The following is a 27,608-nucleotide window of genomic DNA, read 5'->3' as shown; positions in this document are numbered from 1 at the left end:
TTCAGGATCACCCTTCACCACAACTCTATTCTCTCCTGTCCACTACTCCACCCCTCACCCAATTATTAAACATTCACCACTAGTTGAAAACTTACTTCAGTTTATTTCTCATATCCATGACAATACTTTATTTTCATTATTGCCTTCTGTATTATCTGCAAAAGTTTAAATAGTTGTCTGAAGACACATTTTAGCTTCTGGCTGCTGCTCTACACTTAGGGTACACGTTACAGAAGTATATAAAACATTGGAGAAGTAGGGATTGAATCAATAGCGTTATATACTCTTTAGTCCAATTTTTCTAGCATTCCTCAGCACCATGAAAAAATAAGCACATCTCCAATTATATGTTCACTTTTGCTTAAGCACAATGCTATACAGGTAGGAGAGTGCCCTTGGGAGTCATCAATACCAACTCTAGACCATATGAAGTCTCATGGCATGACTTCAAACAAACAAAGAAACCTTCCTGATGATCATGATTTATCCTTGTTCAACTGATGAATCAGTACTCTTCCACACTGAAAAAGACTTAGAAGAACCACTGAGAACACAAGGGTACAAAATGTATTCTGAGTGGAGGACAATTTTTCAACATTAAGAATGGCTTAGAGTTCGAGATCGGAAGGAGACAGCTGCCACAATGGGTCTGAGGGAAATATTGAGTGAATTAACTGAAGGGATAAATCTATTTGACCTTAGCTTCACCAATCTATCTGCTGCACATGCATTTGTCCATAACAGCACTGATAGGAGTAACTACTGCAGAATGTTTATGGAGACAAAAGCTTGTCTTTACAAGAAGGATACCGTCACTTGTGTTGTGTTGCACTAACATATGTGCTAAAAGGGATAATGAGAAAAATGTAATTCAAAAGTGAGTATCCAGGAAGGGCTACCCATCATACCTGTAACCTCATGGCCTTGTATATCCCTCCTTTACCAATACCATATAGCTAGGCAACCAACCTTGGTTCAACATGGAGTGAGGAAGTGAATGTTCAAAATAGCATCAAGCACAGCAAAAAATGAGGTGAGAACTAGCAAATTTGCAACATATTCTAAGTAGCAAAAATTACATGCAATAAATTAAGTAATCCCCTAACCAACAGATCAGATCAAGTATGGTAGACCTGTCACATATGGTAGGGACACTCCAAGAACATTCACATCCTCAGTGACAGCAATGTCCTGCATGCACAAGAGTGCAAAGGACAAATGTGAAGGATTCTCAAACACGTTCAGCCTCAAGCGATAAGTGAATGATCCATCTTCCTGGGACCATCACACTCAGGTCTTCGGTGCATTTAATTCATTTTCCAATATCAAAGATGAAACCACTGCATACAGCATAGACTATGAAACATGACAACACCCTGGCTGTAGGACTGAAGACCTGCAATCCAGAAAAAGCCACAGCTTATGCCAAGCAGTTACCACAACAGCAACTCTCCAATAATGTGGAAAATTACCCAGGTATGTCCTAGTCACAAAAAGCACAATGAATCCAATCTAACTAACTACCAGCTGATCAGCACACACTCTTTCATCAGCAAAGTGATACAAAATGCAGTTGACAGAGACAGCAGCAAGCAAATGAAGCAGTCCACATTCAGTCATGGACTGATGAATGGCAAGTAACACTTGAACCACAAAAATGCAAGCCAATAGTCATCTCCAATAAAGGGCCCACCCACCTACCCCTGACATTAAATAGCACTGCAGTTAGAAGGTCTCGCATCTTCAAATCCTGGGGGCTCAACATTGACCAGAAATAAAACATAACAGCTACATAAATACTGGCCCATTCAGAATAGGCCAGAAGCTGGTTATCCTACACTGACAATTCAAAGTTTGTCCACCACCAACAGGGCACATATCAGGAGCATGATGAATACTCTCATGATTAATACATGATGAAGGCAGCTCAACCAACACTCAAAAAGTTCAACACCATCCAACACAAAGCATCCTGTTTAAATGGCAACCAATTCACAACCCTAAACGTTCATTCCCTCCACCAATGGTGCACTGTGGCTACTATTTATAAAATGCATTACTGTAATTCAACCAGGCTACTAAGACCCCACCTCCCAAATCTGCAATCTCTACCACAAAGCAGGACACAGGCTTTAGCTTCAAGGGAACATCACTAACTACATGGTCCCTCTCTCCCTCAGCCCCCAGGAACAACCCCCCCCCCCCCACCCCATCCCCCCCCCCCCCCCGGGCCTAAATTATGGAACTCATTACCAATATTGTTCTGTGATTGAAAACTTTAGCACCCATTCAAAAAAGTAGTTCAGCACTACCTTTGCGAAGTCACTTAGATAAGGACAATAAATGCTGGCCTTGCCGACAATGCCAAGATCCTGAAAAATGAATAAATTAAAAGAAAATCATTTGGCTGAGATCAGCCTCAACAAACCCTGCCAAAACTGATGCCAGTGGGAATCAAGGGTAAAACACTGCAGTGGTTGTAGTCATACCTTGAACAAAGTAAGATGGCTGTGAGTGTTGGAGGTTACATATCCCAAGTTCCAGGACATGTTTTCAAAAACCCCTTAGGACAGTGTTCCTGGCCTAATAATCTCCAGCAGCTTCATCAATGACCTTCCTTCCATTTGTGGAGACAGAAACAGAGTCAATGTTTCAAGTCAAAGATCCTTCATCAGAACTTTCACAGTTCTGATGAAGGGTGTTTAACCTGAAATATTAATCCCATTTCTCTTTCCACAGATGCTGCCTGACCTGCTGAGTGTTTCCAGAATTCCTGTTTTTATTTACGATTTTCATTACCTGTAGTTTTTTGTTTTGATTTTTGTCTGCTTTCTATCATAAGTCAGAAGTGGGGATGTTCACTTATGATTGCTCGATGTTCATCGGAAAATAAAGCAGTCCATGTCTTCATACATCAGAACCTTGATAACATTCAGACATGGGCGGATAAGTGGCCGGTAACATTCATGCTACAAAAGTACTAGGCAGACCATCTCCAAAGAGGGTCTAACCAACATCTCTTGACACACAATAGCATTGCCAAAGCTGAACTCCAACCACCAACATTCTGTGATGATCATCTGAGCCAGCCACATAAATATTGTAATACAAGAGTCAGAGGTCGAGTACCCTGTCACAAGTGATGCACCGCATCTAAAAGTGTGATGGAGTACTTTCAACTTCCCTGTACAAGTGCAGCTCCAGTGGCACTCAAGAAGTTCAAAACCATTGTGCTTGATTAGCATCACATCCACCACCTAAACATTCAATTCTATCAGTGTACCATCTATAAAAAAAACTTGTATTACATGCGTAGGCTGCTACAAAAGCACCTCTCCTACGAACGACAAGGACAGCAAAGCATGGAAATAACATCACCTGCAGATTCCCTGCCAAATCTTAGAACCATCCTACCTTTGAGACACAGTCACTGGGTCTATATGCTTCGAACAACCTGCCCAACAACACTGCGAGACTACCTTCACCAGAAAGACTACAGATGTTCATGAAGGTGACTCAACTCCACCTTCTCAAAGGAAGTTGGAGAAGGACAAAAATTGTTGGTAATTTTACAAAATATGTTTATGAAAAGCCTTGCTTCATTCAAAACAAAGAATCAAGATCTCATAAAAACACAAATCATCCCAACGGACGTCAGTGGTTCTGACCAGAAGTGCTACATACCATTCTCTTAAATCTCAGTAAAACTGAGAGATGTGCACAAGTTGCCAAATGCAGAACACCAAGACCAACATATCTATCATTTTACTTAGTCACTGGATTCCACATGACCTGCCAGAGCAGACCTTTCAGAAGATAGGAGTCCCATTCATCTGAAGGAGATTCATGGTCCAGAGATGAGAGAGAATGTAAGTTATTTAATTCTAATACTTCTACAATTTTTGATGTAATATTTTACTGTGTTTTATTGCACGCTATTTCCTCGGTTAACCATGTCCTCAAATAACCATTTTTTTAAATAATCATTTAAATCCATTGTAATAGTTTCTAAATGTCTGTCCCCTGCTTTGCCTCCTGTCAAAGCCTGTCATAGTATTCCTGGGCCCCAGTGGTAAGCCATCCGAGGTTTGTATACCACTGAGGCCTTGTTACACCTAACTTTCAGATACAGAAGGTGGGACATCCGGACCACGCAAGTACATGCAGGCAAATGATTGTGGATCCAGCTTTGGGCAGTGAGCCATATCCAGCAAGATATATTCTAATCATGGAGAGAATTGATTATATTGGCACATTTACAGAACACAGCTCCAGCAACCAGGGTCTGATCCTGACCTCCAGTGCTGTGTGGAGTTTGCATCTTCTCCCTGTGACTGTGTGGGTTTCCTCTGGGTGCCCTGGTTTCCTCCCACATCCCAGAAACATGTGGGTTGCTAGGTTAATTAGCTGTTATAAAGAGTGCAAATAAGTGGTAGGATCTGGGGGAGGGGAATTTGGAGGGAAATAAAGTGGATTCAGGTAGGATTAATGTCAATGGGTACTTGATAGGCTGTGCTGACTCAGTGGTCCTAAGCACCCATTTCCATGCTGTATCTCTCTACGATTCTATGGCAATAAAAATAACATCATTAGGAAGCTGAAAACTGAACTGCCGTAGAAGATTCGAGATCCAGTGAGCTGCAGTTCATAGCCCCTTTTTTATGTTACTGGAGCACCCAGGCCCCATATCACTGAGGTTTGTTGACAGGTCCAAGGATGGGCAAGGCATCTTCAAAACAGGTTAGAACACAGTGGCACAAGCATATCACCAAAGCGTAGTTTTCACTTTTAATTAGATCGCTATATGCCTGCGGAAGGGCTGACAGGAAACACGTGGCAAGTTAAAATAGTGGAACAGGAGGAAGGGGATAGGCAGCATTCAGAGGAATTTTTATTTTGCTTGATTAGCAGTTAGTGTAACACTATTACAGCGCCAGCAACCCGGGTTCAATTCCTGCTGTCTGTAAGGAGTTTATACATTCTCCCCGTGTCTGCACCTGTTTCCTCCGGGTACTCCGGTTTCCTCCCACATTCCAAAGATGTACGGGTTAGGAAGTTGTGGGCATGCTATGTTGGCACCAGAAGCGTGGCGACACTTGTGGGCTGCCCCCAGAACACTCTACACAAAGGTGCATTCCACTGTGTGTTTCAATGTACGTGACTGATAAATAAATCTTATCTTAAATTTGTTCAAGTGTCATCAAGATGAAACTGCACTAGATGTAGCTCTCATCTCCAACAATAAACCTGTGGTAAATATTCTGCTCTCAGCTGCTCAGTATACTGCTTAAGACAAAGAATCAGTCTTCCTTCAGGCAATATCTTGCAGCATGGAAAAGTTTTCAAACAATGGAAAACAAATAAAACTACATATGCTGAAATCTGAAATAACAGAAAATTCTGTAAGAACTCAGCCAGTCAAGCAGATCTGTGGAAACAGAAACAAGTTAATGCTTTGGGTCAGACACCCTTCCTCAGTTTTTTTTCAGATGCTGCTTGACTGACTAAGTTCTTCCAACATGTTCTGCTTTAATTTTTAAACAATCCTGGGTTGCAGAAAATAGAATAAATGCTCATTGGAATATTTAACACTAATTTCTTAACAAACCTGTTTCCTGTTATCAATTCCTCCAGCAAAGCATATCTTGGTATCAACCAACGTAAACACTGGTGGAGGGAACAAAACTTATCACAATGTTCTATCTGAGTAACCCCTAGCAGTAGAGAAACTACTTAGGAACACATGCTGTCTATCAACATTCACCTGAAGACAATAGATGCCATAAAAAGTAATGAGCACAAGGTTAAAGTAGTAAACCCACAACCTGCAGAATTCTTTCAGGTGATAACTGAAGTAGCAGACAAAGGCAGTTAAGTGGACGATAATTTATCTGCATTGTCATAAGGGAACTGGGTAAAATCCCAAGCATGATTTATTCAAAGAATAAATGAATTAATATTGTGAGCACGACTGGTAACATGGAGCATTTAGAAAAGATGAATGCAAAGAGCTTTGGCTGAAAATGCACAAGGGTCAGCTAACTGCAAATAGTCCACAGTATCAAAAAGCACCTAGTTCAGTGTTACTTATTACACTGAACTAGGTGCTTTTGACTAAGTATGTGCCTTGTGAACAAGCAACTTTGCAATTGCAAACTTGAGGTACCAGATCAGTAACAATGAAAACTTATTTTGACTTTTGTGCACAAAAGAAGAAAATGTTCAGCCTGTTTGCTTGTGTTCTTGTGACAGGATCTTGAAATCCCTTTTCGCATATTTAACAGTATTTCAAGACTAAAGTACCATCACAGAATAAACTTGCACATGAGAAAGTTCCCATTGTGCACTTAGAGTAACTAAAATTTATAGATAATTAATAAATTTAAAATGCTGTGGGTTTTTTTCAAGTTGTAGTTTTCCATCAGCTGAATGGAACCCAGAACAAGCTAAAAATAAAATCTGTGACCATTAAGATCTTTGTGGATTGACTACACATTGAATAAGAAACCAATGGCATAGTTACTCGAGTTAATTGTTCTAAAATGGCACACAATATCTCACCTTGGAAAACATCACAGCTAGCATTACATGGGTATGAAAGATAACACACCATAGCATTCCATACCTGTGCACCAAAAATAGGTCATTTTTCTTAACTCATTGCAATTCAGCCTTGCATTTTGAAGAAAGGATAAGCAGTTATGCAACACTGCCAATTCCAAGCACATGTTGTTAAGGTGGACCAAAACTACAGAAAGCTAAAATCAAGAAAAATAGTAAAAAGCCTCCCAACAGCAAAGTTAGCTGACAGAGTGTCCAAGCATCTGAAAATTCAGAACCCAGACACGTAAAAACTGGTAGTTGTACAGATTTAAAAACTAAGATTGGGATATACCTGAAGTTTTATTTACTTAGATAGTTCTTCCCACTGTCATAGAGTCATAACAGCACATAAAAAGGCCCTTTGGTCGACCACGTCATTACCTACCTGTCTATACTAATCCCATTTACTAGCATTGAGTCTGTACTTTCTGTGCCTTAGCAACTTAAGTACTCACTTAGATACTTAGACTTCTTGTGCAAGTACCTAACTCCGCCATCTTCTCAGGCAGATGCATTCCAGACTCCAACCATCCTTTGGCTGAAAATGTTAATTGTTTCTCTATCCACAGAAAGCTACCTGATCTGATGAGTCTTTCCTGCACTTTGTTTTTATATCAAATTTCCAGCATGTGCAGCTTTTTTCTCCTTTTGGTTCCCTTAAGTCTCATGCCTCATATGTCCTGTCTTCTCAGTATTTTTGCAGTGTTTTTGGCAACTGAAGATGGGCATTAGGCCTCCCAGCCAGCAAAGATCCCTTGTTCTCTCCACATCTCACCCTTTCTTTGCAACTTAAAATCTTTTTTTCATCCCTAACTTTTTATGGTTCTGAAGTCAGCTACCTAAAACTATGTTTTTTTTTCTCATCTCAGATGTTGCTTGACCTGCTCGTAGCATTTTGTTTTTATTTCATATTCCACCTTCAGCAGTATTTAGTATGTCACAGCTCCTGCCTTTTTTTTGTTTTCATTCATCTCCTTACATCTCTGCCAAACCTAATTAACAAGTCTTTACTGCCCTCTGTCAACTGGCACCATTTGAGTCTTTTAGTCTTTGTCCCCACCTACCATAGACATTTCCTTTGTTTCCACTACTTCTTCCCATTATCTGTAACTTAAATCAAGTTTGAAGCAAACTGGAATTATTTTTCTTAGTTCTGATGAAAGGTCATCAACATGACACACTATTTCTTTCTCCACAGCTGCTGTCTGACCTACTGACCATTTTCAGCTGATGTTTTTTCTTTATTTTATGGACAATACCCTGTAAACACCCTGCTTCCACTTCCTTAACAATGAATTCCAGCATTCTCCCAACAATCAATGTCAGGTTATTGTTCCACTTCCTCTTTCCCTCCTCTCATGAATACAGCATAGCCTTCCAAATTTGTGCTCACTTTTCCCAGAACTTGTCAAAATCCTTCCAATTGGATTCCAACTTACTATTTCAAATTCATTTATTCTTTGAAGACAAATACAAAATATATTAAATATCTCAACCATTTCTTTAATTTCCAAAAATAATTTCTCCTGTCTGTTTATTTCATTAATAATGGATTCCAGCATTTTCCCAATAACTGATGTCATTCTTAGTTTTCTAGTCTAGTTTTCGAGTTCCTCTTTCCAACCTTTCTTGAATGCCCTGTAGCCTTCCAAATTTGTGTTGCTATTCTTTTCCTGCTCAAAAGAATGAAATCTTGACAACTGCAGTGCATGATTTAGAGCAAAATGCATTGGCCCTGGTACTGCTGTAGCAAACTGCTGACATTTTCCTTGGTAAATGCAAACAAGTTTTGAATTTCAGCTCATGCATGTTCAAATGGAGAAATTTTGAACGTTGATATATTTCAGCCATTGAATCTATCAGTATATTCTGCCATTGGACATCGTTGAGGAATTTATTCATGGATCGTATGCCAGGTAAAATCTTGTGCAGGAGTCACAAGTCCATTTGCTTTCAATGAAAATGTTACAGCTGGGAGAAACTAAGTTAAGAATAAGACAATTTGCCTATTTATAACATTTGTGCTTGCTGTAATGTCTTATTTAATAATGCTGCATTTTAATTTATTTTTAATTGTTTATTTTATTTTTAATAGTTTTTAAATATTTCTGATTGTCAGAGACATTTAAAGATATTCCTAAAGCCTCAAAGCTTTGACAGGTGGTAAAGTTGTGGATGTAGTTTTGTTGTCTGTCACACTTGCTCTGCCCATCCATGTGAATGGATCAGATTGCCCAAGTTCCTGGCAAAACACCGTGACTCAATCAGGGTATGGGACACTCTCGCCCAAGATGCTTGGCTTTACAGATCTGGAAGGTCAAGTAAAAGGTGATCAAGAAGCTAGTTGTAAAGTCCACCCAGCAAAATCAGACAAATATGCTTGTGCTGTGATGATATTCTTAAATGTAGATTATAGAGTAATCTGGCTACGTAGATAACCAATGTGCCAGACACTACAAGAGGGATGTCATAATTGATACCATTAGATTTTTTAAATATGGATTTGTTAAATTCAGTGATTCAACTGAAAATCAGATGCTAAGTAGCAACTCTCTCCATGATGTAACTGCCATGGAAACTCACAAACGAGGCTCATCTGGTCACATTAGTAACATTTGAGAACATTGGTATTTCTGAGTACTGTTCCCTGTAAGAATCAACACAATCAAATTAGGAGGAGAGAATACATCACAGAAAATTTAGTTCGTTGAGAGAATTATAAATGTAAATAATGTACAGAAAATACATTCAACCTTGATGAATACCTTCTGAAAGCAAGTCAAATGGACAGATGTGTAGACACAGTTTCCACACTTTCTAAAAATGACTGGTATTACCAAGTTGTGAAGGATGAAGAAAAATATATTTCTAATGCCATAGAGCAGCACCTTCACAAAAAAGCTGCAATCAATATAAAAATTCAAAAAGACTTGGTTGGTTGGTGGTGAGAAAGGCCCTCTCCTTCAGATCTTTCATGTATGATTGGCATACAGGCCACAAGCACGCTGCCCTTATGACGTCTGCACTGGAAATGAGACCATTGTCAATTTGCTTTGTGAATGCATCTTTGCCAGACAGGTTCAGGATGAAATGCTGGGGTATTTGTCAAGATTCAAGCTGAACTCTGAACACTGTTCCCAGTGTCACACACCAAGACAAAAATCAACTGCTGCTGAGAAACTATCAACATCGTCAAAGTTGCCCTATGGTATGCATGAAATTCACTGATGCTCCAGAGCAAGATGTTGTCTGTGACAGTGCTGCAAACCAACACACTCAAAAGCCCAGGAGTATGTGCTAAGGGTTGTGCTGAAGCTGGATGCAGTCACTGCAAAGGCTCTTTGGGGAAGGGCCACAGTTTGGAGCTTTTCTGCCATTGCACACAAATCAGTTGAAAGCTGTGTTAAGACCCAATGAAATATTTTCTTTAAGATTGTAAATGAACGACAAATGATGATATGCTAATGTTAAGTAATGGAAGTAACATGATTTGTTATGAAAATGTTAATTTGAATGTTTTGTATTATGTACTTCTGATTTTGTTTTATAAAGCATTTTCTTGAAAAAAAAGAACTCAAAAGTCTACTTCTAATGAATATAATTGCCAAGTTCTTCCTTTTAGTTACATAAAGAGTTAAGCTCCCCAACTAATCAGCAGATATGCATTGTAGGAGAATGAACTTCATTCTCCTTTGGCTTCAGACCAGTAACAGACGTCACTAAATGACACCCTGGAACACTATGTTCTTGGCAAACAAACAAAAATGTGTTTAAACATACCACTGGGTAAAAGAGTCAATGCAAGAAAGCATTTTTAAAATTAAGATAATAATATAGTTGCAGACTTCAAAATACGAGCAAAATGTGGTGAAACGAATCCATTGAATTTCTCGTCCATCACTACAGCAACCAGATTATTTAACTGCTTAATTACTCCTCCCTTCACACCCTAGTATATCATGTGACTGTGTACCTGGAAATTCCAGCCCACTGCTAGAAGTTATGTAGGACAGGGAGTGATCAACCACAAGTCCAGAGTCATTTCCTGTCAAATTTAAAAAGGCAGAGCAGGTCACCTTTGAAAGCAGTAAGTCAAAGAATAAACTGAACAAACAAAATTAACAACATCAGCAGTTATAAAAATCCTTTGTACATATCCAATTGAAAATGAATCACTACACCATATTACTTCAACATAATATTTAACAGATATGCAATTAACAGTGGAAAGTTAATCTTGGCTGTTATTTCTTGAATCATAAGCCTTTACTAAAAAATATGAAATGAACACAATATCAAAAATGCTCAAATTAGTTACCTCTATCCAATGTAACTGTGACAAAAGTAATCTACCCCTCCTACTTTTTCTCAAGCAGTTGGCAGCCTTTAACATGATTACCATATTATCCCTCTCCAACTTTTATTCAACTAGGTAGGATCACAATCACCTGGTTCCATTTTCAATCAAATCTGTCAAAGCTAGGGTGGGTGGCACAGTCCTGCAACTTGTAGAGCTGCTACCTCACAGCTTCAGCAACCTGTATTCACTCCTGACCTCCAGTGTTGGCTGTGTGGAGTTTGCATGTTCTCCCTGTGACCGAGTGGGCTTCCTCCAGGTGCTGGCTTCCTCTCACATCCCAAAGAAGTGCAAGTTGGAAGGATAATTGGCAACGTGGTAAATTGTCCCTAGTGGGTAGATGAGTGTTAGAATCTGGGGGAGGTGATAGAAATGCAGAGAAAATATTTAAAGAAAATTAGTGGGTCAATGGGATCATTCTTTGAGCCAGCACAGACTTCATGGCCCAAAATAGACTCCTTGTATGCCATAAACGTAGAAAATCACTTCCACTAGCTTCTCTTCCCAGTCCCACACCTCTATGCTCCTCAAAGACCTACTCTTGGCCTCCTATTTCTCATTTGCATCATGCTATTAAGCAGTATTATAAGTTTCCTTATGTTTGCTGATATTACCCAGCTTTGCCGCATCACCACTGCTTATGTCCCATGTCTCTCAAAGTTTGTCCGGCATCTAGAAATAGATGAGCTGAAACTTTCTCCAAACAAATATTGGAAACACCAAAGCTATCGTCTTCAGAAGCAGCCATAAACTATTTCCTAATCATTGATGAAGGGTCCCAGACCTTCAAAGTTAACTGCTTCTCTCTCTCCCCACAGAGGTTGCCTGACTTGCTGAATGTTTCCAGCATTTTCCATTTTTATTTGGATGTCAAGTTTTACTCACTAATGTCCCTGTTAATACTGGGATGACTTGCTCCATTAAAAGGTGCCACATAATATAAATCAATGTTGCTGTTGATATTTGTTGCAGATACTTTTCCTTCAGATGAATTTTGCTATCATTATCCAAGCTTCGTTAAAATAAAGAGAAATTCATCAGACAGGTACACAACTTTGCAATGAGTCATTTCAGAACAGCTCAAAGAGCACTTCCTTTTCATATCACTTGGCTGAACTCACTCCCTCTTGCACAAAGAAACACCCATACTTAAAAATAACCAGTAACAAATTTACCAAAGTTAAACACTACAGAAGCAGTTATGATGCTTATACCAAGAATATATTTAAATACGTACTCAACTTTTACACAAGGCATCATGGCATAAAGTTAGTTGTCAATCAGTATTACTCACTAGTATTTCATTCACAATATAGTGCCCATGATGCCAGTGGAATTATTTATCCAAATACGAAATCTTCAGTATTATCCCATTAACTAACAATATTCAACAACACCTGACAAATCACAAATTTTCAGAGAAGATTCCTGATTTTCCTTCAGAATTTTGAAAAATCTATTTCTGCTCATCAAAGAAAGGCATTTCCATGATGATTGGAGTTTATGGAACTCTAACACGCAATGTCATCAAGTTTTCACCAGTACAGTATTGCATAGATCTGCTGCTAATCAAAGTTTCCATTCATTATTCTGAAACCTTTCCCTTATTCTACTTCCAAATGAACAGAAGAAAAATTATTACTTCACCAGCACATTGAGTTTCTCACACCAATTATCCTTACATTTTCTGAAAAATTACCACTTCCTGCACAATATATCCAATCTAAATATATCTATGAGCATTTAGTTAACACAAGGGGTTTAAAAACCTCAGCACAAATGTTAGAAAAACAAAATGATGAACAGAAGTTATATGAATATACAGCAGGTCAATCAAATGTTCCATTTAGAAATCTTTCAATATCATTCATCAAGAGATTAATCTCTCTTTTCATATCCATGGCAAACTGTTGAATATTCCCAGCATCATACATTTATTCTTCAACTTTCTAGTCTTTCTTTTACCAGTACTTTGACATTTTAGTTTAGATACTATAAAGCATTTCACTGACATTTTTCTTTTTGTGGGATGTGCATATCACTAATTGGGCCAGCAATTAATATCCATTACTAAATACTGCTGAGAAGCTGGCGGTGAGACATCTTCAACTACTAAGTCTGTGCATTGAAAGTACTCTCATGTTGCTATTAGATAAAAGGTTCCAGAATTTTGACCAAATGAAAGATCAGTAACATTTTCCCAAATCAGAATGATGTGCAACATGGGAAGCTTGAAGGTGAAACTTCTGGATGAAATGGGACTAATTTAGACACATTTCTTATTACTTAGCTTTTGAACTTTATTTCTTTTAGGTTTTGACTTTATAGCTTACTTTCAAAGTTTACTTATGCACCAGTTCCTCTCTGAATCTTGCACAAAAAATGCACAAAAGCAACTGCAACTCACTTAAATGATATTTTAAAATCATCATCAATAAAAACAAAACAAACATCAGTGTAGGTAAATCTGACACATTTGAAAAGATAAATTGGATGCCAGTAGTACACAAATCTCCAGCCAAGAAAAACATCAAATTATTTTTTCCTTCAGAATAAAGTTACCAACTTCAACCAAATCTCTCATAACATATTGAAATATTTAATCGAAGCATACATGTTTATGTTTTGAAAACAAAACATCTCTAAAAGGCCAATAATTATGACAAATGTGGTGGATATTGCTGTGAAATTCAACTTCTCTCCTCCTCTGAATAAGTACATGCTTTAATAAAATTATGCCACGAAGCTTCTAGAACAAACCATAGTTGTTCTGCCTGTAGCATTGGAAATACAATTTCTACATGTGAAGCTATCATGCCCCCTAATGGAAATGATATTTAAAAAATAAGTTTGTACGATATGAAAGAATAACCAGCCCTCCAAATTTCCCAATCAACAATTAACACCTGAAGCTCTACTGGATGTTGCACTGAAATAAATTTATCAATAATTGTCTGTTTTCAGAGGATGGAAGAACCTGCCTTGAAAATCCTTACAAACCAAAATCTGAAGTATTGATTATCCAATAATTTGAAGTGTACCATGGGAATACTAAGCCTTACTACATATTTTATGGGATAACTAAGACAGATATTTAATTGAGGGCACAGAGGGTGAGAGAAAAGAGGTGACGAAAAGTCAGTCATCCGTAGCTTAATCATCTTGAACATTGCCAATAAGCAATATTAGTCTAGCTCAGCATATTATTTTGACAAATCATTCCACATGTGGCAAGGACAGAAAAAAATATGATTCAAACTCTTTACTAAGTTCTAGGTTAAACAAAAAAATCAACTAAGTAAAATTACCTACTTCAATTAGAATGTTGGATGATAGGCAGATTAAAATATGGGATTTTATTCAGAAAATTGTTAGCTTAAACACAATTTCATCAAATAAATCCAAGTATTTTGATGTATTTACAAAGATGTTGTGAATTTTTTTATTGCCTTTTCCATTCTGTTTGGCTGAACAGAGGACAGTGAGCGAAGGGAGGAAGCAAGGATGTTTTTCTGGAGCAACTTATTGAGGAGCCCACCAGGGGATCGGCTGTTTTGGATTGGGTGCTGTGTAGTGAACCCGAGGTGATTAGGGAACTAAAGGTAAAGGAACCACTGGGAACAAGTAATCACAATATGATTGAGTTTAGTTTCAAGTTTGAGAAGGAGAAGCTGATAACTGGTGTATCGATATTTCAGTGGAATAAGGGAAATTACAAAGGTATGAGAGATAAGTTGGCCCAAATTGATTGGAGGAGTAAGTTAGCTGGAGGGACGGCAGAGGAAAAATGGAAGAAATTTCTACAGGAAATAAGGACAATGCAGGACAGATATATTCCAAGAAAAAAGGAGGTTTTGAATGGAAAAAAGGCACAGATGTGGATAACGAGGGAGGTGAAGGATAAAATAAAAGCAAAAGGGGCGGCATACAAAGTAGCAAAAATTAGTGGGAAAACAGAAGATTGGAACGATTTTAAAAATCTGCAGAGAGAAACTAAGAAGGTCATTAGGAAAGCAAAGATGAGTTACGAAAGGAAGCTGGCGGACAACATTCGGAAGGATTCTAAGAGTTTTTTTAAATACATAAGGAATAAAAGAGAGACACGGGTTGACATAGGACCAATTGATAACGGTGCAGGAGGTATTATAATGGATGATAGTGAGATGGCAAGGGAATTGAATGAATATTTTGCATCGGTCTTCACCGTGGAGGACATAAGCAATGTGCCCATTAGTCAGGAGTCTCACGAATTGGAGCTGAGTTCAATTGAGATTAATAGGGAGAAGGTGCTTGGAAAACTAAAGGGGCTTAAGGCTGATAAGTCTCCCGGACCGGATGAGGTGCATCCCCAGGTTCTGAAGGAGGTGGCTGTGGAGATAGCGGAGGCGTTGGCGATTATTTTTCAGGAATCGATAGATTCTGGCATGGTTCCGGAGGACTGGAGGGTAGCGAATGTAGTTCCGTTGTATAAGAAAGGTGGGAGGCAGCACAAAGGCAATTACAGACCTATTAGTCTGACGTCAGTGGTGGGAAAATTATTGGAGTCTATCCTCAAGGAGGAGGTTACCGAATACCTAGAGGCGCAAGGCAAGATAGGACCTAGTCAACATGGTTTTGTGAAGGGGAGGTCCTGTCTGACCAACCTATTGGAGTTTTTTGAAGAAATCACAGGTAGGGTTGATAAGGGAGAGGCGGTAGATGTTGTGTATTTAGACTTTCAAAAGGCCTTCGATAAGGTGCCTCACAAGAGACTGATTAATAAGATGAGAGGTCATGGAATTATGGGCAGGGTAGCAAAATGGGTGGAGAATTGGCTGGTTGGCAGGAAGCAAAGGGTGGAAATAAAAGGATCTCGTTCTGGTTGGTTACCGGTTACTAGTGGTGTGCCGCAGGGGTCGGTGTTGGGGCCGCTCCTTTTTACCTTGTACATCAATGATTTGGATGATGGAATAAATGGTTGTGTGGCTAAGTTTGCGGATGACACCAAGATAAGTGGAGGAGTAGGGAGCATAGAGGAAATAGAAAGAATGCAGAGGGACCTAGACAGTTTAGGAGAATGGGCAAGGAAATGGCAGATGAGATTCAATGTTGAGAAATGTGCAGTTGTACACTTTGGAAGTAGAAATAAGCGGGTAGATTATTATCTAGAAGGAGAGAAGATTGATAGTGCGGTAGTACAAAGGGACTTGGGGGTACTCATACAAGATACCTTAAAAGTTAACCACCAGGTTGGATCGGTGGTTAAGAAAGCGAATGCTATGTTGGCATTCATCTCGAGAGGTATAGTGTATAAAAGTAAGGAAGTGTTGATGAGGCTCTACGGGGCGCTAGTGAGGCCTCATTTGGAATACTGTGCGCAGTTTTGGGCCCCGCATCTTAGGAAGGATGTGCTGACGTTGGAGAGGGTTCAGAGGAGATTTACGAGAATGATTCCAGGAATGAAAGGGCTTAAGTATGATGAGCGTTTGTCGGCTCTTGGACTGTACTCGCTGGAGTACAGAAGGATGAGAGGGGACCTCGTAGCGACATTTAAAATGTTGACAGGTAAGGATAGAGTAGATGTGGCTAGGCTGTTTCCCTTGGTGGGCATGTCCAGGACCAGAGGGCACAATCTTAGAATTAGAGGGTACAGTTTCAAGACAGAGATGAGGAGAAGTTTCTTTACCCAGAGGGTGGTGAAATTGTGGAACTCCTTGCCACGCACAGCAGTGGAGGCCAGATCAGTGGGGGTATTCAAGGAGGAGATAGACAGATATCTAAATAGTCAGGGTATCAAGGGATATGGGGATAAGGCTGGCAAATGGGATTAGAATAGTTTTTTTTTCTCTTTTTTTCCCACCCCATTTCTTTTTCCCTTTTCCTTGGAGCAGACTCGATGGGCCGAATGGCCTGCTTCTGCTCCCTTATCTTGTGATCTTGTGATCTATAAACATGTATGGTTGACTGTGATGGGTTAGGTGTCAGATAAATCTTTGGATTAATCACTTCTATCAAGTTGATCATCATACTCTGATTCTGTTGTGGAGAGCATGGAGTGGGAAACATATGTTACATCATATAGGTTACGGGAAACTTTAAGAACTTCAACCACACCGAGTTCCCTATATTATGCTTCTTTCCAGAGCGTAGCTACACAAATTAAATAAAGCATCAAAATTTGGCTTTTACATGTGAATAAACAGCTTTTCTGAACTGTAGTGCCACCCAGTGGACACAATAATACTGAGCATAGTAAATGCATTTTAAATTGCAAAATTTCCCAATGTTCGCAACTTTGAAGCTTTATATACCAGTTATGAAATACTTTAGTTGACTACATATTTCAGATAGCAATATTATTCAAAACGGTCACCAACAGCACCTCCACTGGTTCAATTAGTTGAGCTATTAGCAACAGAGCAAGTAAATTCCTGGTTTGTTTGATTAAGCAAATATGGCCTTGCAATAAGTGGCACTACATTTACCAAAGGGATACTGAATTAGTCAGGAAAAAAATCTTCCATGATTTCCACATCCAATCCAGTAACCACTGGTTTCACTGGACATATCTATCTCTTAGAACATAACAAGTTCTTCAATCAAAATAAGAAAAATTAGTACATATGGAACAAGAATTAACTTGAAGGGTCTTCAAAATAGATGAACCAGTAAACACCAGATCAAGATAAAATCAAGGCTGACCATAACTTCCCCACCACCAACCTCTCTCCCCATCCAACAACCCCCAACCCCCCTCCAACATATTTATTTAACAAGGTTCCCATGGTAGACTCATCCAGAAAGTCATGAGGCATGGGATCCATGAAGACTTGGCTGTATGGATTCGGAACTGGCTTGCCCACAGAAGGCAGAGGGTGGCAGAAGATGGAGAGTATTTTGCCTGGAGGTCAGTAACTAGTGGTGTTCCGCAGGGATCTGTTCTGCGACCCCGGCTCTTTGTGATTGTTATAAATGACTTGGATGAGGATGTGGAAGGGTGGGTTAATAAGTTTGCAAATGACAGGAAGGTTGGAGGTGTTGTAGATTGTTTAGCAGGTTGTTGTAGGTTACAATGGGATATAGACAGGATACAGAGTTGGGTGGAGAAGTGGCAGATAGAGTTCAATCCAGAAAAGTGTGAAGTGATACACTTTGCACGAATGAACTTGAAGGGGGAGTACAATATAAATGGCAGGATTCTTAGCAGTGTAGAGGAACGGAGGGATCTTGGGGTCCACATCCATAGATCCCTCAAGGCTGCCACGCAGGTCGATAGAGTTGTTAAGAAGGCGTATGGTGTGCTGGTCTTCATTAGTCAGGGTATTGAGTTTAAGAGCCGCCAGGTAATGTTGCAGTTCTACAGAACTCTGGCTAGACCACTCTTGGAGTATTGTGTTCAGTTCTGGTCACCTCATTATAGGAAGGATGTGAAAGCTTTAGAGAGGGTGCAGGGATTTACAGGATGCTGCCTGGATTAGAGAACATGTCTTATGAGGAAAGGTTGAGCGAGCTAGAGCTTTTCTCTTTGGAGCGACACAGGATGAGAGGCGACTTGATAGAGGTGTATAAGATTATGAGGAGCATCAATAGAGTGGACAGCCAGCATCTTTTCCCCAGGGTGGCAATAGCCAATACCAGCGGACATCAGTTTAAGATTAGAGGATGAAAGTTTAGGGGAGATGTCAGAGGTAGGTTTTTGTTTTACACACAAAGAGAGGTGGGTGCCTGGAACGCACTGCCAGGGGTGGTGGTGGTAGAGGCTGATACAATAGGGACATTTAAAAGACTCTTAAAAAGGCACATGGATGTAAGAAAAATGGAGGGTTATGGGCTGTGTAGGAGGGAAGGGTTAGATTGATCAGAGAGTAGGTTTATATAGGTCAGGACAACATCGTGGGCTTAAGGGCTCATACTGTGCTGTACTGTTCTATGTTTTATGTTTTTTTTAATATATATACGCTGTATATTATATGCACATACATACATTATATTATATATACAGTATATACAACATATATATATACACACACACACACAAAAAGCTCTTGAACATTCACTTTCATTGGAAAGAGAGAGATGCCAAACTGCAATTAAATTCTGTAAGAGCTAGCTAACAAAAATGCAACCTCAAATGAAAATAGCAACAAATTACATGAAAAAAATATAGAGAGCTACAACCATTCATCTTTTTGGCTCAGGCCTCATATTACCAATCACCTGTCAAAGTCACTTGCAGAGAATATGGAAATACCTTTAAGGTCATGCATTTTATACAAATTTCAAAATGCATATATTTCAACTTTAAAAATACAGTAATATTAGCAATATTTTGGTGTAGCAGTTGATATGCAAGACTTCTATCAGTCTCCTAACCAATTATAGCAACAAGTTCCTCATTACCCCAGTACCAAATGCTGAAAGTCATCACTGTCGATGTCAGTAGTTAGTTGCTTAATTTTGTGAATTGCAAGGCCATAGAAAGACAGCATTGCAAGTGTTGATCATAGCTTTATATTTAGCATTTATCTTAAACATAAAGACGTTGTAGATTTACATCACTTTAGGGCCTATACAAATTTTCACATACAGTTTTAAAATAAAATCCCAATTAACTTCACAATTGAGAATAATAATCTGCATCTCTTGCCTCTAATGACAATTTCTGATAGTACTGTCAGTGACATTGCCAAGTAATATAGAGCCATCTTCCATCGTTTCTGGCTGCCACATTGTTAAACTGGTGCCCCATTTCAAGAGAGTGCCAAGAAGTTTGTCTCATCTTTACTGTTAGCAAGCAGGAATAATCTGGGTCAAAGACCAATCATAAATTGAATAAATTGGTACAAAGAAGACTAGTGAAAATTATAGTCATGACAACTAACAATGCACGATGGTTCTGAGAAGTGGTTCAGTGGCCCAAGGATAACTATCTGAAACTACTGTTTCTTCCAATGGAAAAGTAAAGTCTCCCAACATCTGCAATATGAACATCAGTATTGGGATCCCCAGTTCAGCAAAAAAAATGACATTTTATCATACAATTATATACTTTCAACAATCCATAGATTTTTCCTTTTCTTTCAATGAATCATACATACGTAATGCCAAAAAAATATTAACCATGATAACGCAGTTTTGGTTAAATAAGCAGGTAGTAGATTACACTTTTATTGCAAGTATTGAGGATAATTGCTCAAGCAGATACAAGCTGACCAGATAAACAGCATCACTCAATTGAATTGGGAGAATGCAGTAATGGGAAATTAAGTCTTATTCACTAAAAACCAGACATGTTTTACATTGTATCATATACAAGTTGGAAGTTCTTAATTCATGATTTAACTATTGGAACCCAGAACAATTAGGCCAGAGATAGAAAGTAGTAGTTTAGATCTTATTGTTCACTTTTCTGTTGTTAATACCACCTTATAATTGATTGCAATTAGTTAAAATAAATTTCTGGAGTAATGTAAAAAGCTTATGTTAACCACCAGTAGAAAAGGCGACCTTTATGATACATTTTTAGAGATGATATTTTCAGAAGTAGTTCTTCATATTTTATTTCTTCCCTCCAAAAGCTCACACTGTTTATATCTGCGTCATGCTTTCAGCACATGGTCAGCAAAAATGGGATAACAAAAGAGAATTGAAACTAATTAAAATGAAGAGCAAATACAGTTTAAAACACTTAACTATTCCAGTTCAAGCAGCTCAAGCAAACATATTTCAAATATGAACCAAAACAATTGTGACTACATCCCTGTTCAAACCAAAGTTTCCATCCCATATCTAGTGCAAATAGTTTGTTAAATTTAATTCAATGGGCCAGGGTAATTTCAGAATAATATTAACAAACATTTGAACAAGAGCCTAACCTGCCAAATGGAGATTGTATTGGTGTCTTAAAATATCCTCCTGAGAATGTCCTTCCATTTTCCACTGAATCTGTAAAATCATCACTTTGCTGGCCTCTAAAATTATGAACCAAGTTATGATAGCAATAATGCAAATTACCAAAACAGTCTACTCTTACTGGTAAAATAAGTTAATTCACTAATAATTCTAATTGTAAACCTGCAATTCAACATCAATTTCTGAATGATATGGTGTTCCATTCATAATGTTATTCTATCGTTCACCAAAAAAGGGAATTATTACAATGCCTTAAAGAATGAAATAAAAGTACCAAATTGATCAGACTCACTGTTGTACATTCAGATTGCTGAATTACACATTCTCTACAACTCCCTTTACTGCTCACTGAAGCATCCGAATCAGTACATTGGATGTCCAATAGACACCCCATTTGGTCAGAAGTCACACCTTCATCCTCACTAAAACTGTCCCAGTCAATCGCAAGCTCTTCTTCTGTAAAAAGAGAACAGACAAATTGTACTTAGGAACAATAGTTAAAGGCTTAAGGGACATTTTAAAACCTGTGAACACTGCTTCAAAATTGTGATGCAGGTTCGGACTGGAATTCACCTGAAGGTAACAACTATTTGTAATTAGCTGATGAAGTCTGAAATGCAAACTTGCCTTGTTTTCTGCTTTTCAAATGGTTTGCAAAAATCCAGACCCTCAGCTGTATGCTTATCATAACACAAAAATAAGAAAGGTTATGAAGTAAAATAATATAGCTGATTAACATTGGTTTACACAGTCACAGTTATGTTAGCTTTTATGTTACTTATTTTCCTTTCTTCCCTCTCAATAACTTCCACCAGAAGTATTTCACTCACTCATGTTGTCAAAAGCCACTCTACTCATTGCCAGCCCCATTCCCAATAATGACAGTGATGACACTTTAAGCAAAAGGATTTCTGTATTTGATGAAAGCTACTTGGGCAAGTCTCCCAGAAATAAAAGGCAACACTTCATTGAAAGGCAGATCTGTGCTATATTTTGTAATTATAAAGGAAAACATTTTGACATCTGATGAACAATGATTTTAGTAGCAGTATAGACTGCATTTTTCTCCTAGAACTAGTAATAATTTGGCTTTTTTCAAGATGCTTACATAATCACTAAGGCTTTCTTTAAAACCCATCACAAAAGAGCACGATGCAAACTGGTCCTCAATGCCTGTAACTTATTCATGGATGCATTATTTAACACATACAATTTACCTATGATTGCCAGCTTTCAAAAACAGAACTTTTTAAAAAAAATGCTGGTCATTCTTATATAAAAAAGCACCCCCTCCCCCATGCCAGATTTTTACCCATCCAACTTGGTCCTTGGTGAAGCCTGGGGCAGATCAGCCATGTTCATATTGAATGTGTGTCAGACTGAAAGGGCCAAGTGGCCTATGACTGCTCCTATTTTCTTCTGCTTATATGTCTCTGCTGATGGGGTTCTGTAATCAACTACTGTCACGTCCCACTCCTCCTCAATGCCTTTATTAGCCATCCCTCGAGACTGAGAATGACCTGCTTGCATTCTATTTCTGAGCACAGGGAAGTTGTTTGTGCATTAATTTTTACTAACATGGGATGGCCTTTATGCATGCAAATAAACAGTCTTAACAGAGCATGGTCCAAGATCTGACACTGCTGCACAGAACTAACACACACACAAAAAACACAAATAATCCTGTCCACAAATGACCCTTTTCTCACAAACCCTCCCTCAGTCTCTCTACTTCCGCTCCTTATCCCAGCTCTCCCCAGTCAGTGCCCATCTTCCACTGGTCCATCTCTCCATTGGCTCTGTCCCTCTTCACATTTTGAACTATAACTCAAGTCTCTAAAAAATCTCAATACCACCACTGAAGATTGCTGCATTACATGGGTTTCAGAGTGACAGTTCAGAGACAAACAGTTTAAAATGTTTTAAAAATGGAAAAAAATATCTTTCAAAACTTGATTGCCTTCCTTCTTCTCTTGCCTTTCGACTCCCACATTCTCCTCGCTTCCTTTCCCTGCCCAACATGCTTCACAACCCCAGCTGGCCCACAGTCGATGCCTGCCTGCTACCCACTTTCTGAATGCTGCCCATCACCCTCCTCAGAGTTACTTCCCAACAGTCGTTCACCATCTCCATTTCACAGGCACCAGCAGCCCAAAGCCAGCCACCTAGCCCAGAACTCCACGTCCTCTCTCAGAAAACCTCAGCATATTTTTAAGCTTCCTCCCCACCCCCTTAATGTGGCCCAATCTCAGAAAATTGAGGTCTCCTGGTACTCTGCAGGCAGATTGGTGGGTCCTAGCCCAAGATTTCCCAGCTGACAGAAAGATCAGGATAGGAGTATCTCACTCAGTTCCCATCATTATTCAATATATACAATGATCCTAAACATAACATATACAAGGACCCGACACACACCAAACATATAGCATTCCTCTTAAACTGTCTCCTATTTGTAGATCACCGATCTACTGTCTCCCCCATGCTTTATGCACAAGTCAAAAACATCACTTACACCACTGAAGAAGAGAGTGCTTCCCTTTAAATCTAACACAAAACTTGATTGTTCTTTCAGTTCAATTAATCAATCCATCTTGTACACTATCAGGTGCTATACATCAAACATCAGTCTGATCTCTCTCAACTTTTCAATTCTTATATCCCCTTATTTACAATTTAGATGATTAAAATAACATCTCCGTTTGACACCTTACTTATTGGCTTTTTCCACCTACTTGACTTTCATTTTAATGCCAGGGTACAATTCATCATCAAATGTTTTCAATGCAAGTCCATGGATAACAATCATTTATAAATGAACTAAAAACCCAAAAGTTAGTGAATGGAAATTTACTTTAATATTACAACTCCGAATGCCTGATGCATGAAAAAAGTCAGACAGGCATTGTTCACTCAGGTGATACACAACATGGACCATCAATTTAGTTTTTATTCCATACAACATAGTTTGATCATTGCACTACTGACTGCTTTACACTATCAATATTATTTATTTAAGAATTTAGTCCAATTCAGAAATCACAAGTGCTTCTATGCCTCATTTTCACTATTAATCTTTCCTATTATATCTGTCCAAAGTTTTCCCCCTATGAATCAAAGTCTCTGTAAAATATGAGGGTTTTCAATGCAGCTAGCTGTTAGCAATTTTCAAATTACAATATTTTTCTGGGTATTTAATAAAAATTACTTGCCTTCACTGGACTGACTGCTTGATAATGAATTGAGCATACAGATGTATTTCTGGTAGGTGTTGTCTGTAGTTTGGCCTTTTAGAACAGATCTTCTTTCTTCTGTGACTCTTGAGTTACTTGTCATAACCTCTCCATCTGATATATCACTCTCACTGGAACTCCACACAATTTCTGCAGTTTCCTCCAAGTTCTGACTGCTAATATTTGTTGTATCTAACAAAGCATTAAAAAAGTTCTAAACAACCAAATTTAGCAGATAGTATTCAATGCACCAAAAGCTTTAACAGAAAATTTAACACAAATATTTAATTGTCATATTACTTTTGAAATACATTTAATGTCAAAAGACGAAGACAACACATAGAATATATTTGCATTTTATACTACATATTCATCAACAATAAAATACCTTTCAACATAAACCAGTAATGGAGGTCGATGCCCTAGCTAATTTATGCACAGCATTGTCCCACAAACAGCAATTAAATAAATGACCAGTTAGTCTGTTTTTAATGGTATTAGTTAACCAAAGGAACTTTACTCCTTTTTGAATCATGTGTAAATTTTGAATCTTCCTGCAACCTCAGTTCAACTGACTCTTAAAATCTGAAGATCTGAGTCTTGAGAAGGTGGTGCAGAGGCACATTCTTGGTCTACTACAAAAAGGTTTTGTTTCTCCTGTCATTTTGTTAGAATAACTGTAATGCATACGATCTCCTTTTGGTGAATTTACTCTACAGTGCTGTTAGAAAGGGAGCAGACATTATTTCTAATTATACACACTTGGTGGTGTACTTGAGTATTAAAATACAAGATTGTGTTTAAGTCCTGAAGTAAGGCTTTAACACAGTCTTCTGAGACACAGTAATAATTGAGATTGTGATCTCTGGCATGGATCGTAATACTTTAAGACTACAAAGACAGAAGAGAGGGTTAAACTATGTAAAAAATGCATAGTTTTAAAGTTTTTTTTGTAATGGATGAGCAGTCTGAACAGGTATTAAAATCCGATTATCAAGAACTGTACACTTAAGTGCGTAATTTGAAGGGAGAAATGGACACTTTTGTCATAGAATGTCAAAGGGAGATGATAAGTATTAGTAGAGGAACTAAATAATCAAATAGTAAATGCAACAACAGATTTTATGACATTCTGCCTTGGGATAAATAGGAAACTGTCTGAGGAACAGAAATTGTAATGCAGTTTAAAAGAGCCCCATTGATCAGACAACTAAAATGATGACTTATAATACAAAGCTTAGAATCAAGCCAACTGGAATTTAACACATCTTATAATCTCGAACAGTTATGCATTACAGTTATTCTAACAAAATGACAAAGGGGAAACAAAACCTTTTTGTGCATGTGAATCAACCTTCTTTCATGCAGAGAAATGCAATCTAAAAGCAGAATGAATACACAGAGCAGACAACATTCACTATATGTACACACTCCAGGAGAAAAACTACCAGATATTATTAAACACCTTGTTCCACCTTTTGAAGATTCAGTATTTAAAGCTTCTTAAACCATAGGAGCCAGAGGGTGCACACAGTGACAAATTCTGCTATCTAAATATCAACTTGCAGGTTTAATATTACATTGATTTCTGTTATGTCTGTAATATTTAAGAGTGACTGCTATGAAAAAGGGAATTCAGAGGCCAGCTCTGAAATGGAGGAGAAATGCACTAAGGGTAGGAATAATTTCTGCTGATTCAGGCACTTAATTTGGAACACGTATTTATTTTTCGTATGCCTGCTTTTGGAGAGGGGTGGCTTATAATGGAAGTAGTCACTTCTACATTTCTTAACTTAAAGTATATCCAATCCAGCTGATGTAACAAGTCACAAATCCACTCTGCCTATTTAAACCAACCATCCCGAGATGTCTAAGATCAGGAAAAGTAATTCTCCTGTCCAATTTTATTTTCTGTCCTTTCCTGTAGGATTGCTCTCAGCTTTGTATTTACCCATTACTACACGAATAGCAGTAGCCAATAGAAAAATGTTGAAACATACAATATATTAAAGCAGTCAATATGCCAAATAGAAATTTTAGAACTACATTACATAAGGAACCCATAATTTCCAAATAGTCATCTATATCCTTGACTCTTTCAGAGTTTCTGTATAGTAGACTCATTAACATGTAGTTATCTTCTTACAATTTCAATCTCATTGCTGCATTTTAATTACAGTCAACTTTATAAGAAGATTCCTGTGGGAAGATGAAGACTATAAAATCTCAGCATGATGGTGAGAGGTGAAAATTTGGCTAACTAGAATAATCATATACACTTTGCCTATTCCTTACATTTTAGTGGCCAGCACTTATTCTGACTGATCAGTGTCTTAAAACTTTCCTCTCTTTATTTATATTCGCTTTCTTCAAAATGACCTCTTGCTGTGGTAATCGTCATTCTCTTTTAATTTTGTCAATCTCCCTATAACATCAATAACTCACACAGGAACAGTCACATTTTTAGGGAACAGTTTTAACATGATTGAAATATCACAAAATACAGGCAACCCTCACATTACAGCCATTTGGGTAATGGAAATTTGCCCTTACAGAATTCACAAATCACAAGCCAAAAATTTGGGATACAGAATAAAATTCGCTCTTACAGAATTTATGTCAAGCAGATAAACGAGCACAAAATTTTTTTTTCAACTTGCGCTTCTTGACACCTGCGCAGATGACACAGCTTTGTGTTACAGAAAATCAAGATATGGGCCATCTTCTAGGAACATAACAGCCCCCCCCACCCCCCCCAATGACACAGGGGTCACCTGTACTTCATGGATATATTACCAAACGTAAATTGACACGAGTCCAGTATGCAGATTTTAGAGTAGATGACTAAAAGATCAATGTTTTTGATACCTCTAGATTTGGCTATTCCAACACATTCACAGCCAGTCCTCCACCTTATATAAACTTGAGTTCATTCAAACTACTTCCACTTGGAGCTTAACTTACACTCAGCCTGCTCATGCATCACCTTAACCTAATTGGGTTGTGATCTCACAATGTCTTAAATTTTTTTTAAAGATCATCCTTGTTTTTAAAACTCACCATGGCCTCATCCCCCTCGATATTTGTGGTCTGCTCCAGGCTTAAAAGCCTTTGCAATCTCTCCCCTCTTTAGGGCCTCTTAAGTGTCCCCAAATGTAATTGTTTCACCAGTAGTAGTTGTGCCCTCTGCTGATATCCAGGCAGAAACAGAGTATAAGGATATCAAATGAGAAGAGGGAATAGAACAATGCAACATGCTCAAAGGTGAATGAACACAGAATGAGCTCAAAGATTACTAATATTTGCTCAGACAATACAGCTTCCATATTTTTGGAAGCTGAAGGTCATGCTCAGTATGTTAAATCTCAAAATATCAATAAGGCATGCTAATTAGGATTCAAATAATTACAAATCACCTCCTTTAAAACACCATAAAAGATGATGTCAAGCTCCAGTCAAAAGCACAGCAAATATTGGATTTGCCAGTTACATAATCAAGCTACTGATCTAATTCCTTAATACAAATT

The 27,608-nt window shown here is 38.3% G+C and overlaps 1 protein-coding gene across 1 annotated transcript in view; it reads right to left on the bottom strand.

Annotated features, from left to right (window-relative positions):
- spidr (scaffold protein involved in DNA repair) overlaps window positions 1-21,284 on the bottom strand; it is a 193,400-nt gene extending 172,116 nt beyond the window's left edge. The window contains exon 1 of the mRNA XM_052022596.1: window positions 21,144-21,284. Coding sequence (XP_051878556.1) covers window positions 21,144-21,153 — 10 coding nt within the window. The 5' untranslated portion in view covers window positions 21,154-21,284. The remainder of the gene's footprint in view (window positions 1-21,143) is intronic.
- Window positions 21,285-27,608: the final 6,324 nt, after the last annotated feature.

The sequence above is a fragment of the Pristis pectinata genome, chromosome 9 (genome assembly GCF_009764475.1).
Source record: "Pristis pectinata isolate sPriPec2 chromosome 9, sPriPec2.1.pri, whole genome shotgun sequence".
NCBI lineage: Eukaryota > Metazoa > Chordata > Chondrichthyes > Rhinopristiformes > Pristidae > Pristis > Pristis pectinata.
The sequence above is the reverse complement of the archived record's forward strand: the minus strand, read 5'-3'. Positions and strand labels throughout refer to the sequence as shown.